The sequence below is a fragment of the Odontesthes bonariensis genome, chromosome 1 (genome assembly GCF_027942865.1).
Source record: "Odontesthes bonariensis isolate fOdoBon6 chromosome 1, fOdoBon6.hap1, whole genome shotgun sequence".
In the NCBI taxonomy this organism is placed as follows: domain Eukaryota; kingdom Metazoa; phylum Chordata; class Actinopteri; order Atheriniformes; family Atherinopsidae; genus Odontesthes; species Odontesthes bonariensis.
In genome coordinates, this window is record NC_134506.1 from 13,271,935 (window position 1) to 13,286,486 (window position 14,552).

General features: G+C 39.3%; 1 protein-coding gene across 1 annotated transcript; it reads left to right on the top strand.

Annotated features, from left to right (window-relative positions):
* Positions 1-1,846: 1,846 nt before the first annotated feature.
* Positions 1,847-14,437, top strand: paqr5b (progestin and adipoQ receptor family member Vb). The gene is made up of 8 exons (XM_075470311.1): positions 1,847-1,947; positions 2,583-2,710; positions 6,761-6,966; positions 7,362-7,488; positions 9,495-9,539; positions 10,372-10,468; positions 12,342-12,486; positions 13,498-14,437. Exons 1-8 carry the CDS (start codon positions 1,894-1,896, stop codon positions 13,776-13,778), a joined length of 1,083 nt encoding a protein of 360 aa, XP_075326426.1. The 5' UTR covers positions 1,847-1,893; the 3' UTR covers positions 13,779-14,437.
* Positions 14,438-14,552: the final 115 nt, after the last annotated feature.

Below are 14,552 nucleotides of genomic sequence, written 5' to 3' on the forward strand. Positions count from 1 at the left end.
CCGCTTGACGGCTGGCTCCATACCAAGCGACAACAGAATTAAGATGGACTTTTTCCGCTGATGTTACCACAGCCTAAGAATCTGTGATGTTACCACACATTCTCTCTTACTACAGCTCTTCCTTGAAAACGCTGCTGCCTTTGAGACCAACAACAAGCAGGATTGTTGCCGTAAAGCGGCATCTCCGGTCGTAAGCTATGTATGTCGTCATATACACTTCAAATCCTTTTTTTTAAGCAAATGAGTGGCTCTAAAAATCTAAAACTCAGCCATGGGTATTTTCTAAACATCCTCTTTCGAACACAACATTCAAATTACTAGAGAAAAAATTATATCTTGAGATAAGGGCACGAAAGGGCGTATAGCTCCATAGGACTCCATTCATTCTGGTCTCCAAAATTGAGCGCCCCACGTGGAAAGAGGGTGGAACTGCAACCAAAATCGCCTCGTTGGAAACCGGAAATGCACCGTGAGTGGCGTATCTGTACTATTATAGAATCTGGACATATTTGAATAAAAAAAAAAAAAAAAAAAAAAAAAAAAAAAAAAAAAAAAACTATTATAGAATCTGTGGTAATATATAATATGGCTAGACTGTCGCCTTATTTTCTACGGAGCTCCCCCTACAGCTTTGGGGTGTGTATTGCATGGTAAACAAACCCCGTATTACTGAAAGTTGCATAGTGCCGCTTTAACGCTGGTTTTAATGAAACAGAAGCTGGATCATAAGGATTAGGTATTACTTATTTGAGGTATTTGAGTTTCCCATTTAAGATAAAGCATTAACCAACTCCTGTGTTTAAACTTAAACCAGCAGAATGAGAACTACAGTAGCTTTACCTTGAAGTAAACACTCTTGCTTTAAAGGCTTGTCCCCAGCAAAGAAGAATGAACTCTTTCTTTTATTTGGATCACGTAGAAAGAAACAAACCACAGGGAACATCTCCTGCAGCATGTTCCGCTTCCTAATTCTGCAGTCATGTTTGCTTTCGTTGAGTTAAAACAAGATAACAGCGCCGGGGAGCTGTGACGGGGGTCAGCCGTCTCAGCGAGGCGTGACGGTTGCCCCGTCTGTTTGACATCAGATGGTGACCTGTCAGTTTAACCACGAGACGAGCAAGAAAGGAGCTCTATTGACTTTACTGCCACACTGATTCACACCCTTCCTTCATGATGTCACTCTTTTATCTAGACCTCCCGAAACTCAGATGGCATTAAAGTTCAGCACTGAGCTGAGCTTGATGCACTTGCTGAGAGGTGTATGGCAGTAAAAGGGATGAAGGAATTTGCCTCACTTGCAAGCCATTAATGTCAATGACTGCTGTGCCTTTGTCGTTGAAAGGAGATTGATTGCTGAAACCTGTCATACTGGCTCGACTGTCCTCTCCGTGTGACAGCAGAATTAAGAAGACCTTTGTTTTAGGAACAACACTTTTGTTTGTTTTTTTTTGCGGGGATGTTCAAATTGGCCTGTCCAAGGTGCACCCTGCCTCTCGCCCAATGACCGCTGGGATAGGCTCCAGCCCCCCCGCCACCCGACGGACGGATTCAGCGGGTATAGAAAATGGATGGATGGATGTTCAAATTGTGCAAAGTAGTGAGATAACCTGAAAAAAATGTGTCTTGCGTTACAAAAATAAAAACGAAAAAGTTAAATCAATCTGACTGCTTGCAGCCAAACAGACACCCTCCACTTCCAGATAGACAGGTGGAAGAGGAGGAGGAGTTGTGGCACAGGTACTGGATAGTCTCGCTGGGTTTGAAAAGGAAGGAGACGAAGGGGTGGAACTGTGAGGCATGGCAACACAAACCTATAAAGAAACAGGCACGCCTTGTCTGTGGTTTAGTTCAGCTCTCCTTCTTGCACAGCAGCACCACCACCTTCCTGTAGTCATGCTCAGCCTCATCAAATTTCCACGAGTCTTCACCATCAATCAAGTGCCCAAAGTAAGTTCATCTTCACTACATCTTTACTCAACATTTCAGCTCTCTGATTGTCAGCCTCATCTGAGCTCAGTCTGGGCTGGAAATGTATCAGAAATATCTGGTTAATTTGAGGAAAACATTTAGCTTTGGACATTCAGTGTGACATTCATTTTTTACCAAATCACATTTGAAAACATGTTTCCAACTTTTAGAAGGTGGATCTAAATCTAAAAACCAGGTTCTGGAGTTGTTATCCGAAATAATGGACAGTTTCATTGTCTTATACATATTAAGGCAAGGCATGGCATCTTTATTTATACAGCGCATTTCATACCACAGGCAACTCAATGTGCTTTACATAAAGACAAGGCATTTAAAAGAACAGCATAAAGCAGCATAAAAACAAGCAATTTAAAGATGATTAAAAAAAATAGAATAAAAATTAAAACACACAGTTAAAAGCAATCAAAGAAGAGGGGAAAAAGAAAACTATAAAACAATTAAGAGGATTTATAGCATTATGCTTTCAAATAATTTGAAGGAACTCATTAACTGTGTTCCAAACAGTATTGTTAGACTTGTTTTGTAGGAGAGGAGAAACAGGCTTCTTAAATTTGCAAGAGTGACTGAGCACTAACCAGATCTCCTGTCTTGAGGTTTTCCATGAAGACGGCATCATTTCTGGGTACCGGCATCCTCGGAGTTCGGCAACCGACTGCATCATCAGCCTCTTCCAGTTGACCAATGAGACGCTCAACATCTGGACCCACTTGTTGCCCACCTGGTGAGCTGACAAACGTTGTGTTTAAGCAATGTGTTGGTGTCTTATATGTGTCTTTCTAGACTGACAAAAAGTGAGAGGCTCAAAAGGATTTAAAATGTGGCTTTTCATTCAATAAGTGACAAACACAAAACCAAGTGTAGTTTTTTTAAATCCCATCTTCTATCTTGTGTGATTTTGGATTTTGTGTGATTCTCTTTCACAGAAGCAAACAGCGTTTATGTTTTCATAACAACCTGATACACCCAGAAAGCCTCGCCTGCTTCACAGAAAGGAATCTTGCGCAGCGTGTAAAGCTTGTCGGTGAAGGAGTTATCTGGAATATTCTTATATAATATCACTATGTAATTTTACTCATGTACGCTCTTTTTGGAAAGACAGAAATCAATATTTCTGTTTTGTTTCCGTTTTATCTGTCAGTGAATGCATCCTAGTGTGTGTTTATTATCACAAATCCACTCTTTACAGAGTTAAACAGATTCCACTTGAGCGCTGAACTTTACATTTTCATGTATAGTTTGTTCGGCTTCTACAAGCGATTTATGAGCCAATTCATTCCGATGCCCCACCGTGATTATATGTTGGACGTAGATTTTATTAGTCATATATCAGACTTAACTCAACTGCATCTACTAAGTGTGATCACAATAAAATGCCAAAGAGCTTTTGACACCATTATGCTGTTTTTTAAAGTAAATATTTATCGATATTTATCATTAACACCATGTTAATAACTAATAAAAATAATCTGAATATTCTTGTGCGGAGTGCTCTGGGAGTATGGAGTGCCGGACCCCTTGATATGGGCTGTCCGGTCTCTATATGACCGGTGTCAGAGTTTGGTCCGCATTGCCGGCAGTAAGTCGGACATGTTTCCTGTGAGGGTTGGACTCCGTCAGGGCTGCCCTTTGTCACCGATTCTGTTCATAATTTTTATGGACAGAATTTCTAGGTGCAGCCAGGGCGTTGAGGGGGTCCGGTTTGGCGACCTCAGAATCGGGTCTCTGCTTTTTGCGGACGATGTGGTTCTGTTGGCGTCGTCAGGCCGTGACCTTCAGCTCTCACTGGAGCGGTTCGCGAGTGTGAAGCGGCTGGGATGAGAATCAGCACCTCCAAGTCTGAGACCAAGTCTTCGGCCGGAAAAGGGTGGAATGCTCTCTTCGGGTTGGGAATGAGATCCTTCCCCAAGTGGAGGAGTTCAATTTCTCGGGGTCTTGTTCATGAGTGAGGGACGAATGGAACAGGAGCTTGACAGGCGGATCGGTGCGGCGTCTGCAGTGATGCGGGCTCTGCACCGGCCCGTCGTGGTGAAGAAGGAGCTGAGCCAGAAGGCGAAGCTCTCGATTTACCGGTCAATCTATGTTCCTACCCTCACCTATGGTCATGAGCTGTGGGTAGTGACCGAAAGAACGAGATCGCGAATACAAGCGGCTGAAATGAGTTTCCTCCGCAGGGTGTCTGGGCTCTCCCTTAGAGATAGGGTGAGAAGCTCAGTCATCCGGGAGGGGCTCGGAGTAGAACCGCTGCTCCTCCGCATCGAGAGGAGTCAGATGAGGTGGCTCGGGCATTTGGTGAGAATGCCTCCTGGACGCCTCCCCGGTGAGGTGTTCCGGGCCCGTCCCACTGGGAGGAGGCCCCGGGGAAGACCCAGGACACGTTGGAGAGACAATGTCTCTCGGCTGGCCTGGGAACGCCTCGGGGTCCCCCCAGAAGAGCTGGAGGAAGTGGCCGGGGACAGGGACGTCTGGGTCTCTCTGCTCAAGCTGCTGCCCCCGCGACCCGATCCCCGGACCAGCGGAAGATAATGGATGGATGGATGGATATATAACCTGGCAGGAGATGTTTATTTCTTATAGAAAGGAAAGTCTAAAGCCATCATGCTGGCATCTGCACTGTAATGTGAGAGGAACTAAACATGCAGACAGGCTCGTTTTGAAATTACCATCCCAGCAACCAAGTGCGGCCCACAGACTTCCCGCTGCCTCACAGCGGTTCCCTTACGTGTGATAAGCCTCAGGCTTAAAAGGAGGTCCCTCTGTATTGATATAATTCAGACTGTACATTCACTTTACAGGCTCCAGTTTGGCATGAATATTGGGTTTTTTCAGATTTTGAAATAAAGGGAAAATGTCAGACACGAGCGAGCGTCTTGCTTGAAAATGTTGAGAACGTGTATTCCTCTGCAGTGGTTACATCTGGAGTGGAAAAAATTTGTCCACCAGAATAATTTGGTAACTCATATAGGCTGAATTTTAATTTAAGCAAAGTAATGCTGAGGCATTTTCTGTGTCTTAACATTCCTCTTTCTTATGATGCTTTACATATATGTATGTGTGTACATATATATTTATATATCATCAGATAATGTGACAAAATCCAGTAAACTAAGGGTATTTAGTAATATCATGAAAACTGAGGCTATAGAACATCTGCGGGACTTTTTAAAAACTGAGATTATTTAACAAAAACAAAACAAAACAACAATTTAACGGAACCACTCATTTTAAATTTTATATCCCTAATTGGCTTGATTAAACTAATGGTATCCATTTTTTTTTCTTCTTGGTAACGCATTCATTTTCAATTTGTCTCAAAAGTCATAGTAGAAGTTGACCACCGCACCAAAACCCATCTTAATATTATTATTGAACTCTTGATTTATTTCAAATGTTTTTTGATTTTTTTTTTTTTCACTAATTTTACTGAATTTTTCACATTTTCACACATGCCCCATATAACCAAGGCAATCAACAACAACAAGTGCCCTCTTTGGATACACATCTGCAGATATACATCTTGAATGTACAGGTGATAGAAGGTGTTGGCTCTTGGCATTCTGGCCCGGACGTTAATGGTCTTAAGCTGAGTTTAGAGCCAAAGACACTCACAGGATCTCAACACAGATGTATCTTCTAATCGGAGCTCCGTAACAGCCACATCTAGTCTCCTGAGCTTTCTCCCCCTCTTCTGCGTCTCCTCTCTGTTTGTTTGACATCAGAGAATGGAGGCATGACTTGGCGGCCACTTCATTGACGTATGAATGCAGGTGTTTGTTTACATGAGCGAATCTGAGGTTTGAAAAGTCATTGCAGAGGTTACTGCTCCCACTGGCCACGCTACACTTCCTCCCCGCAGATGCCAGTTGCTTTGACTTCACCGTCCAGGGAGGAGTTGTGTGTGTTTGGAATATGCTAAGGGAACGTGGGTGTTTGTGTCAAGGGGCTCAGTGCAGACTTAAAGGCCAGGCACTAATGAGGAGAATTGTGCTTCAGGCTTTCGTGCATACCGGTATTGCTACAATTAGTTATCTGCTCACTGACTGTGATACACAAGGCACACTACGGCTTCATGTTAAGATTAGGCTGTGTGGAGCTCTTAGCTGTGTTATGTAACTGACAGTTACTGAAAAAGCACTTGTGAATAAGAGATAATGAGACTTAATTAGGAAGAGGTTTTTTTCTTTCTTGATAGGAGCTTTGACATACCTGCTGTTTTGTAGTTTTGTTCATTATCCTTGATGAATCAGTGTTTTCTGTCACCTCGCATTGGAGCTGTTTTATTCTTCTAGTTTGTGTTTTAAGGAACAATTTCTTGCCTTGTGGCTTGGATGAACTCTTACTCTAGAGCTTTGAGGTGGTTAATGCTAAGTATGGAGGCAGGTGGAAACGCCCCTCAGCTTTTGTAATTGATCTGTTTATAATGGGGCTTTTTTTTTCATGCTTTTGGAGAACATGAATGAACAAATGACATGTTGTCGTGTTTGGGGTTGTACCTTTTCCTCCCTCGTGTCCTGAAGCCTGGAAGGAAGAGTCTGTTTATTTCACTTCCACCCACAGATCATGACAGAAATGTTCATTTTGGAGAGCTTTGCTTTCTCCTTGCAGTTCTAACCCTGTGTTTCTTTTTGATGTACTCAAAGGTTTCTGTCATTCATAAATGTAACTAAAGACACTCCTTACGGGTGGATACATTTGTATTTATCTTTTTATCAGAAGACATAACTTGTCATGAGTCATGTTATTTAGCTTCAAGGTGAACTTTTTCTCCCGAAAGGTACTTCCTGTGGAAACTAGTAACTGTGGTGCTGATGCAGACAGCTTGGCAGGACTCCTTCACCTGGCCTCTGGTGGTCTTCCTCGTCTCCTGCTGCATTTATCCGCTGGCGTCGAGTTGTGCTCACACTTTCAGCAGCATGTCAACACAAGCCCGCCACATCTGTTTCTTTTTTGATTACGGTGCACTCAGCTTCTACAGCCTTGGTAAGTACATAATCTTCAGTGTCAAGAGAGTCGCTAGAAACTGGTGTAAAAAATAACACTCAGCTGTTCTGCTGCTTTGTGCACGTAGCAAGTCAGCCAGATGTGGTATGAAACAGGTTCAACAAGAAGTAAGCAAGAATGTCTGCTGGTATGCTGTCAGAGTTAAATGTCAGTCTCAGTGGCAGCTGTTGTTGAGAGCATGATACAGCTAAAGAGATACAGCAGCATGCAAATCATCACACCAACAGCATGTGAACTGTTGGAATATTGTGTGAATAGTCTAAATCAGTCCAATTAAACATCTTCATTTTAAGTGTACAGTGTACACTTGTATTAGATCATCTCACTCTGTCAGGTGTTTGTATCTCATGTAAGGTGTTTGTTTTGTGCCGTAGGTTCAGCAATCGTTTATTCAAGTTACATTTTCCCCGACAAGTGGGTGAACAGCTCCTTTCATCGGTTCTACATCCCTATCGCTGTGTTCAACACTGTTATCTGCACCGCCCTGGCCTGCTACTCCAGGTTTGATGAGACTAACACAGCTAGGATTTAAAAAAAACAAAACAAAAAAAAAAAAACAAGAAACTGTTTTTTTTTTGTTTGTTTGTTTTTTTAAAGGAATATATATTCAATTTCAGTGTTGTTTCACAACATTACATTACATTACGGTCATTTTGCAGAAGCTTTTAACAAAGCGACGTACAATAAGTGCGTTCAACATCGGTAGGCAAAAGAACTTCAGGTCACAAGAAATCATAAGTGCATTTCCTTCCAATACCAAACAAGCTCACAAGTTGTGAGCTTGGCTCAGGATCATGAACAAATCAGAAGTCTTTGTGTTCATTTTCTGGAGCACATGTTAAAATGTCAACACAAAATAATGGAAGGTTTTCTTTCCATTACTAAACCATATCAATACAGTTTAAACAACAAAAGCAAAACCGTGGTTGGTTTTACACCTAGCAGGTGATTTCTGGCAAGTTTCTTTTTGTTGTTTTTTTAAAATCCAGAAATATGATCACATCAACTTAATAGATAAATGTAGCAACTTAGCATCCAGAAGATGCAGAAAAAGCTTAAACAACTGTTGATAATGCAGTTATTTTTAGTGAATTCATATACCATTAAATGACTGACAGATGGCATAGGTAAGGTCCTAAGAATCAATATATATTTTGTATCTTTATCATAAACAATTGTAGTTAACTCAAGGCTTTTATTAACATTTCTAAAAGGTCTTTATACTGAGTTTATTGAAAGTGCTTCTGAAGGAGAATGAATTAATTGAATTATAATGCATTTGATTAAATTAGACTGCATTTGTATTGATTTTAAGATAACTAACTTTACCCTTTGAAGTACCTTTAGATGGCTTTTGTTATGAATTTTGGCTTTATGAATACACTGAATTTAATTCAAAGGCTTGTGCTCTAACAATCGATGTGTTTATAATGTTGTTATTCATAGTAAAACAGCCATATTTACACATGAGGAATTTGTCAGGTCGTGCTACAACTCACTAGAGGACAGGAAATTTTGTGTGACTTGAATATAATGATGATGCATAAGAGTAAAAACTGGGGTTTAACATTTTCATGTTTGTATCATAAGAAGCCAAATGCAGCAATGTATTTTAAAAAATACATCTCACAAATTAAACGTCAGAAAATGACCACTAATTAGGGCTTAACATGTGATCATAATTATATTAAGTCTCAAGGGGACCTGAACCGAATCTGAAAATGCCAAGCTTTCACATAAATCAGTTATTCAGTTAGTTTTACACTAAAGTGGTAAAGTTAGTTACATTCCAGCTGAATATTTAAGTAAAAATGGTCCTAGTCCATGACAATAATGCATGCAGCTACTCTACAGTAAGGCTCTAACAGTTGATATTGTTTGTGGAGGAGTGCTTCCTGGATTCAGCATAAATTTGTTTGAGTTGCTCTTTGGATGGGACGTGACATAAGCTGAAATATTGGAAAACTCTGTTCAGCTTTGTTTCAACTTAAAAGCCTTCCTCAGGGAGTAAAACAGACTTCATGGAGGTTACGGTCCTTTTCTACTGGGCTTCCACCAACAGAAATCCTCCACCTGTCATGTAATTTCCATTAGAAGTACTCCTTCTGGAGAAATCTCATAAAACTGATGGATGGATAAAAATAAAACAGAAAAAGGCCATTGTTTTTTATACACAATGATGGTAAAGAAACATCAAAATGTGGTCAAAAACATCACAAACCACTAATTAGAAGCATTAAAAATCCAATTCTTTAGATTAGCAAATTTTCCCCCCAATTCCTGATAATGATCTTTCTTATCTTTTCTGCCTCTGTATTATTTATATTATTTTTTAATTAAAGCTTGCCAGTTGAATTGTGTTTGAGTGAATTAATCACATATTTTTATTCCAAAATGTCTGTCCATGTCTTTCATTCAAAGCAATGATGACATTCGTTCTTTTTCTCATGTAATGGATAATGTTGGATTAATGATTGTTCTTTCACATATCTCTCCCCACTGTTAAGGCTTGGCATGACATTTCTGCAATATAATCACGATGACGTAAAGAGGTGAGAAAATGGATTTACTGATAAAAATCTGCTCCTTCTGTCTCTGTCCCCCTCCATATTCATCGTGTCTCAAAGCATGATTCATTCACAGATGCAACATTTTGCTGTTAAATGAGTAGTTGTCTTTTTATTATTTGCAATATTGACTTGTCTTCAGACTGCAGCCAACAGATATTTTTAAATGGGATTTCAAAGGTAACTGTTGAGCAATTGTTTTTTTTAATACAGTGGGTGGTGTCTAACAAAGAATGTAGGGACCAACCCAAAACAGCTACTGACCTGTAGTTTCAGTTGGGCAGGTTTGAGCCGCTGACACAAGAGAAACAACACTTATGTTGCTACTTACATAACAGTATGACTCACCGACTTAATTCTAATAAATAAAGATTGATTAAAGTAATCCGGTACCAATAAATGTATGGAAATATGCAGCTCTTTAGTTTTTAAATCTGTTTCAGTTTGTCACAATTTTAGCTGTTAATATAATTCAGGCTCTTTGACTTGAATTTTACATGTCTAAATGTAACTGTCCACAGATTTCTTTACCTGTTGTGAAAAGAATTTGCTACTGTACTCTTTGTATTATAAATAGTAATCCCAATCATTGCATGTTATTATGCAATTAGTAAATAATGAAAATGAAAGAATCCAATTCAACTTGAATTCCCTTTGTGTTTCTGTGTAATATGTTTTTATATTTTAGTTTTACTAATGATGATGATACTAACCTCACACTTAACCAGAAACTACAACATACTATGATCATGAGGAATAATGGATCATTATAACTGTGGTTTATCTTTGAAAACCTTTTTTTCTTCTTTTATTTCAGATTCCCTGAGAGTCAGAGTCCAAAGTTCAGCAAATCTCTCCGGGTTGTTGCCTTTGCCTACCCGTACCTGTTTGACAACATTCCTCTGTTCTACAGGGTAGGGCCACTGAACCATGCTTTATACATCTGTCTCTTTACATTAGACTCATCTGACAGTAAGAGAGTGCACCAGGATCATTAAATGGTCAAATGGCCTTATAGTTTTCATTTTATGCTTACTTACAAGTTTATTATTGAAGTTTGGAGGTTCTCTACTTATGCTTAAAGTTATAGTTTTTCTTATTCTTTTCAAAGTCCAATCATCTCTGGCTGGTCAAAACTATAAAGTGTGAGACAACCGCTGGTTCTTTATTTGAGTCATGGCAAACTAGCCATGGTGGTGTTAATCTGAGGAAAAGACAAACGATACCTTTCAAGTTCAGGAGTAGTGGCATGACCTCGTAATTGTTTTATATGCTAAAAGAATAAATAGATAAAAAGAAAAAGAAAAGCTAATATGCATTGAAACATTGTGTGTCTTCTTCAGTAGCAAAAAAAAAATACATATACTGTATATATTTTAGCAGTTTTAACTGTAAACAATATAATGAGTAAATAATCTGCAGAGCTGTGTGTCACAGTGCACATAAACATCACTCCAAACTACTCAGGACATGTCTGCTAAAGGCTGCTTCTATAGCAACTTTTAGCACCATAACTTTAACATTAAATTCACAGCTAAACTGGTCAAACTAAAATGAGTTTAGGTTGCTAATAGGTTAGCCCCTTTTTCACAAGTTTACACGTTTTTCCTGAGGCCTTAGTGGTCTGTAACATGCTTTGGCCAAAATTACACAGAGAGACACTGTGGTAGTTACTTTTTCATTTATTAATTAACATCCCGATTGGAGTGGAGAGGTGTGGAGTGAGCCATTGAATGGGTTTTAGTAGTTAACATTGACAGTTATGGATGTTGATAACATATTTTCATTTCTAGAGGGCCCAAAACAAAATGCCAGGGAGGTGTTTTCTCTTAGCATCCAAATAGTTCCTCTCAAGTACCTTTATGTTTGCTTTTCTAAAGATATTAGGAAATCATTAGAGTTTTTTATATAAAAATTAGATAATGAGAACGTGAATTGTTTTAGTTTAGCTAGATCTGTCTTTTTTTCCCCAATATAACCAAGACGCTTGATTAATGGGTAATCTTGCTATTTGACTTAAAGCAATACTATGTAACATTTCTACCATAAAATAACAGCTTGAAAAAAAAGTGCGGCTAGAATGAGTTTTAATATTACGATTGGCCTGTCTCCTATGCCCTTCGGGGGTCTGAGTTGGAAAAACTGCGCTATGTAACTTTGCTGGACCGGCCCGGTAGCGGCCCGGGAGCTGAGCGGAAGTACTTCGACTTGCATTCTGGCACACCTACCGCAAAAACAAATAGACCCCTCTCACGCTCCCAGGTACATTTGATTACTCTTACCTTCTCGGTCGACATAGCTTGCACCTTCTGACTCCTCGCCGGTTCGTTAACAAACGTGAAAGCGAAAGGGTGTTGTATTTACGACAGTGTAACCGTACATTACCTCCAAGCCTGTAGGGGGAGCTCCATAGTGGGCTTTTTGAGAAGTTACATTGTATCGCTTTAATGTTTGATTCAAAATATTCAGTTGTGTCATAATGTAAAGGAATCATTTTGTTGAATGGGGCGTCCTGCAGTACAGTGGAATAAAGATTTTCTTTCCCATGATTTACAAAACACAAGCTGTTGTTACTTCATATTACCTGTTTAAACAACCGGAAGTTTTTCTTTCAACTCATCTTTTGGGAAACATAATTTTGAATGAAAGTGGTAACATTCAATTTTGGGTTTTACTGAAAACACACAGGCATTGCCAAACGTTTCAATTCTTTTTTTAATATAATTATGAAGAAAAAAACAAGTCAAGCTGCTTAAAGAGGATGATGTTTGTTTGTTGCGTTCACAGGTGTTCCTGTGTGCAGGAGACGGCTGTACGGACAATGATGCCAACATCCTCCACCTCAACCACATCGCCTTGGCTTTCCTTACAGGTTTTCTCTTTGCCACACATTTACCTGAGCGTCTGGCACCTGGCAGCTTCGACTACATAGGTACGGCTTTTCTGAAGGGTGGTAACTGTTGCCATTAACTTTACAAGAACTGCCTTTTCGGCCAAGTTAATCTCCAGAGAGCTGTCACCCTATCCTGCTGTTCCCCTTGCTGAGTCTTTCAGGCATTTCTATTCCTTGCTGTGTGTTTAGTTGAAATGATTTGATTTGTCCCGACCGCTCTCGCTGCTGTTTCTACTCGTTTTTTTTTTTTAGGTACATATATAGATTTGTTGAATATAAACTTTGCAAATGTCACTTCACTCCTGATTTAGTTCACTTTTAAACTTGTGTTTTCCAGAGATTGATTAACTGTACATCGGACAATCTTGCACTCTGAAAGTTTGAATTATCTAGAAAACAGAGTTACCTATGCCACAATCTTGTTAAAAATATTTTAAATCATAATTGTAACCTCTTATCACAGTAAATATCTCTCAAACAACATCCAAACTTACTTCTAACTCATAAATTGTTCAGTAAAGAACTAAATAATGTTGCAGAATATGCAGTATAAAAGCTAAGCAGAGTCCAAGACTCAAAAGAGCCTGTTACTACTTAACCCCATATATCAGACCTTCAATACACGCAAGCAAAAGATGTCGAACCCAAACCAAAACTCAAAGCAAGAAAAACATCTTATATATAATATGATGACATTTTTGTACATAGACCGGCAAAGATGTGTGGTATGAACACAGTAGCATATTACAAAGGGTTTTGCCGTGCATTAAGGAGCACCTACTTCAAGAATATCTTCATCCATTGAATAGTTTGAAGAGTCTCATAACTCAAGCAAGATTTCAGATCTTACACCACAAAATACATTTACAACATGTTTTTAAAAAATTGGGTGACACATTAAAATGTATTCTCCCTCTTAAGTTAGACAAAATACGTTATTGGCTAACCACCTCTAGATTTGTGTTTAAAGTAATTGCCAATGTGAATCATTGTCTCTGTGGTGAAGGCGATAACTCATTGACAAGCGTGACTCGTCTGCTCCCTCTGCAGGTCACAGCCATCAGCTCTTCCATGTGTGCGCCATCCTCAGCACCCACTTCCAAATGAAGGCCATAGAGCAACACATGGTGACGCGACGCCCCTGGCTCACTTCAAACTCCATTCCCTTCTCTTTTGCCAACTCACTGGGTCCAGCGCTGCTTTGTGTGGTGATGAACTTGATTATCATCGTCCTCTACAGTATACCCCTCCTGTCTGCCCCGGTGTGCCGAGAGAGGAAACACGGCAAAGATCAAAAGAAAGCCTCAGCCAAACTTTGCCCCTGTTACTGATCTCAGCCCCACGAATAATAGATTAGTTAAAGGAGTGCATTGTGGGTAATACAAAACTATTGTTGGAAAACAGATAAGAAACAAACACCTTCCACGCAATAGAAATATGACAAATAATCATTTAACACAATGAGCAATGAATTTAAATGTTTCTAAGGAAACTTGTTCTTGAACAAAGCTACTAATGTGGCAGGTTTGCAACATTCCAAGTTGGTGCTTTTATGTTTATAAAAATATTTTTATGCTGAGTTCTCTGATTTCTACAGATGTGGTGTGTGAAGAGACTGCTGGGAACACAAATGATGTCATGTACATATTTCCCTTTTCATTTTGAACTTTTAGAATGAACTGAGGCATTTTACCTTTTCATGTTTATAATACCTGTATCCTTATTGAATTGCACTGTTCGGTTACAGCGGGAGACACCAAATGTTTTGTTTTTGAGGTTGAGTGACCAGCAAAGTTTGGTTCCTGATAGTGTTGAATATTCTAATCAGGGTTTGTCATTTAAGATTAATTTATTTCTGTCAAATGATAAATGTGTCTAGATCTAGATATTGTTACAGTTACATGGTCAATTTAAAGCTTTACATAAAAAAATAAAAGTATTTAAGAGTGAGTTATTTATTATAGATTTTTCAAATAAACTTTAAACCAAACCTGACTGTGTTTCATTTGTTCTGAGCCCCTTGTTGCAGTATGATGAGCTATGAGTATTAATGTTCTGTCATTTAAAACATCTTTTGTTTAGATCAGACACGTAAAGTTGTTTTT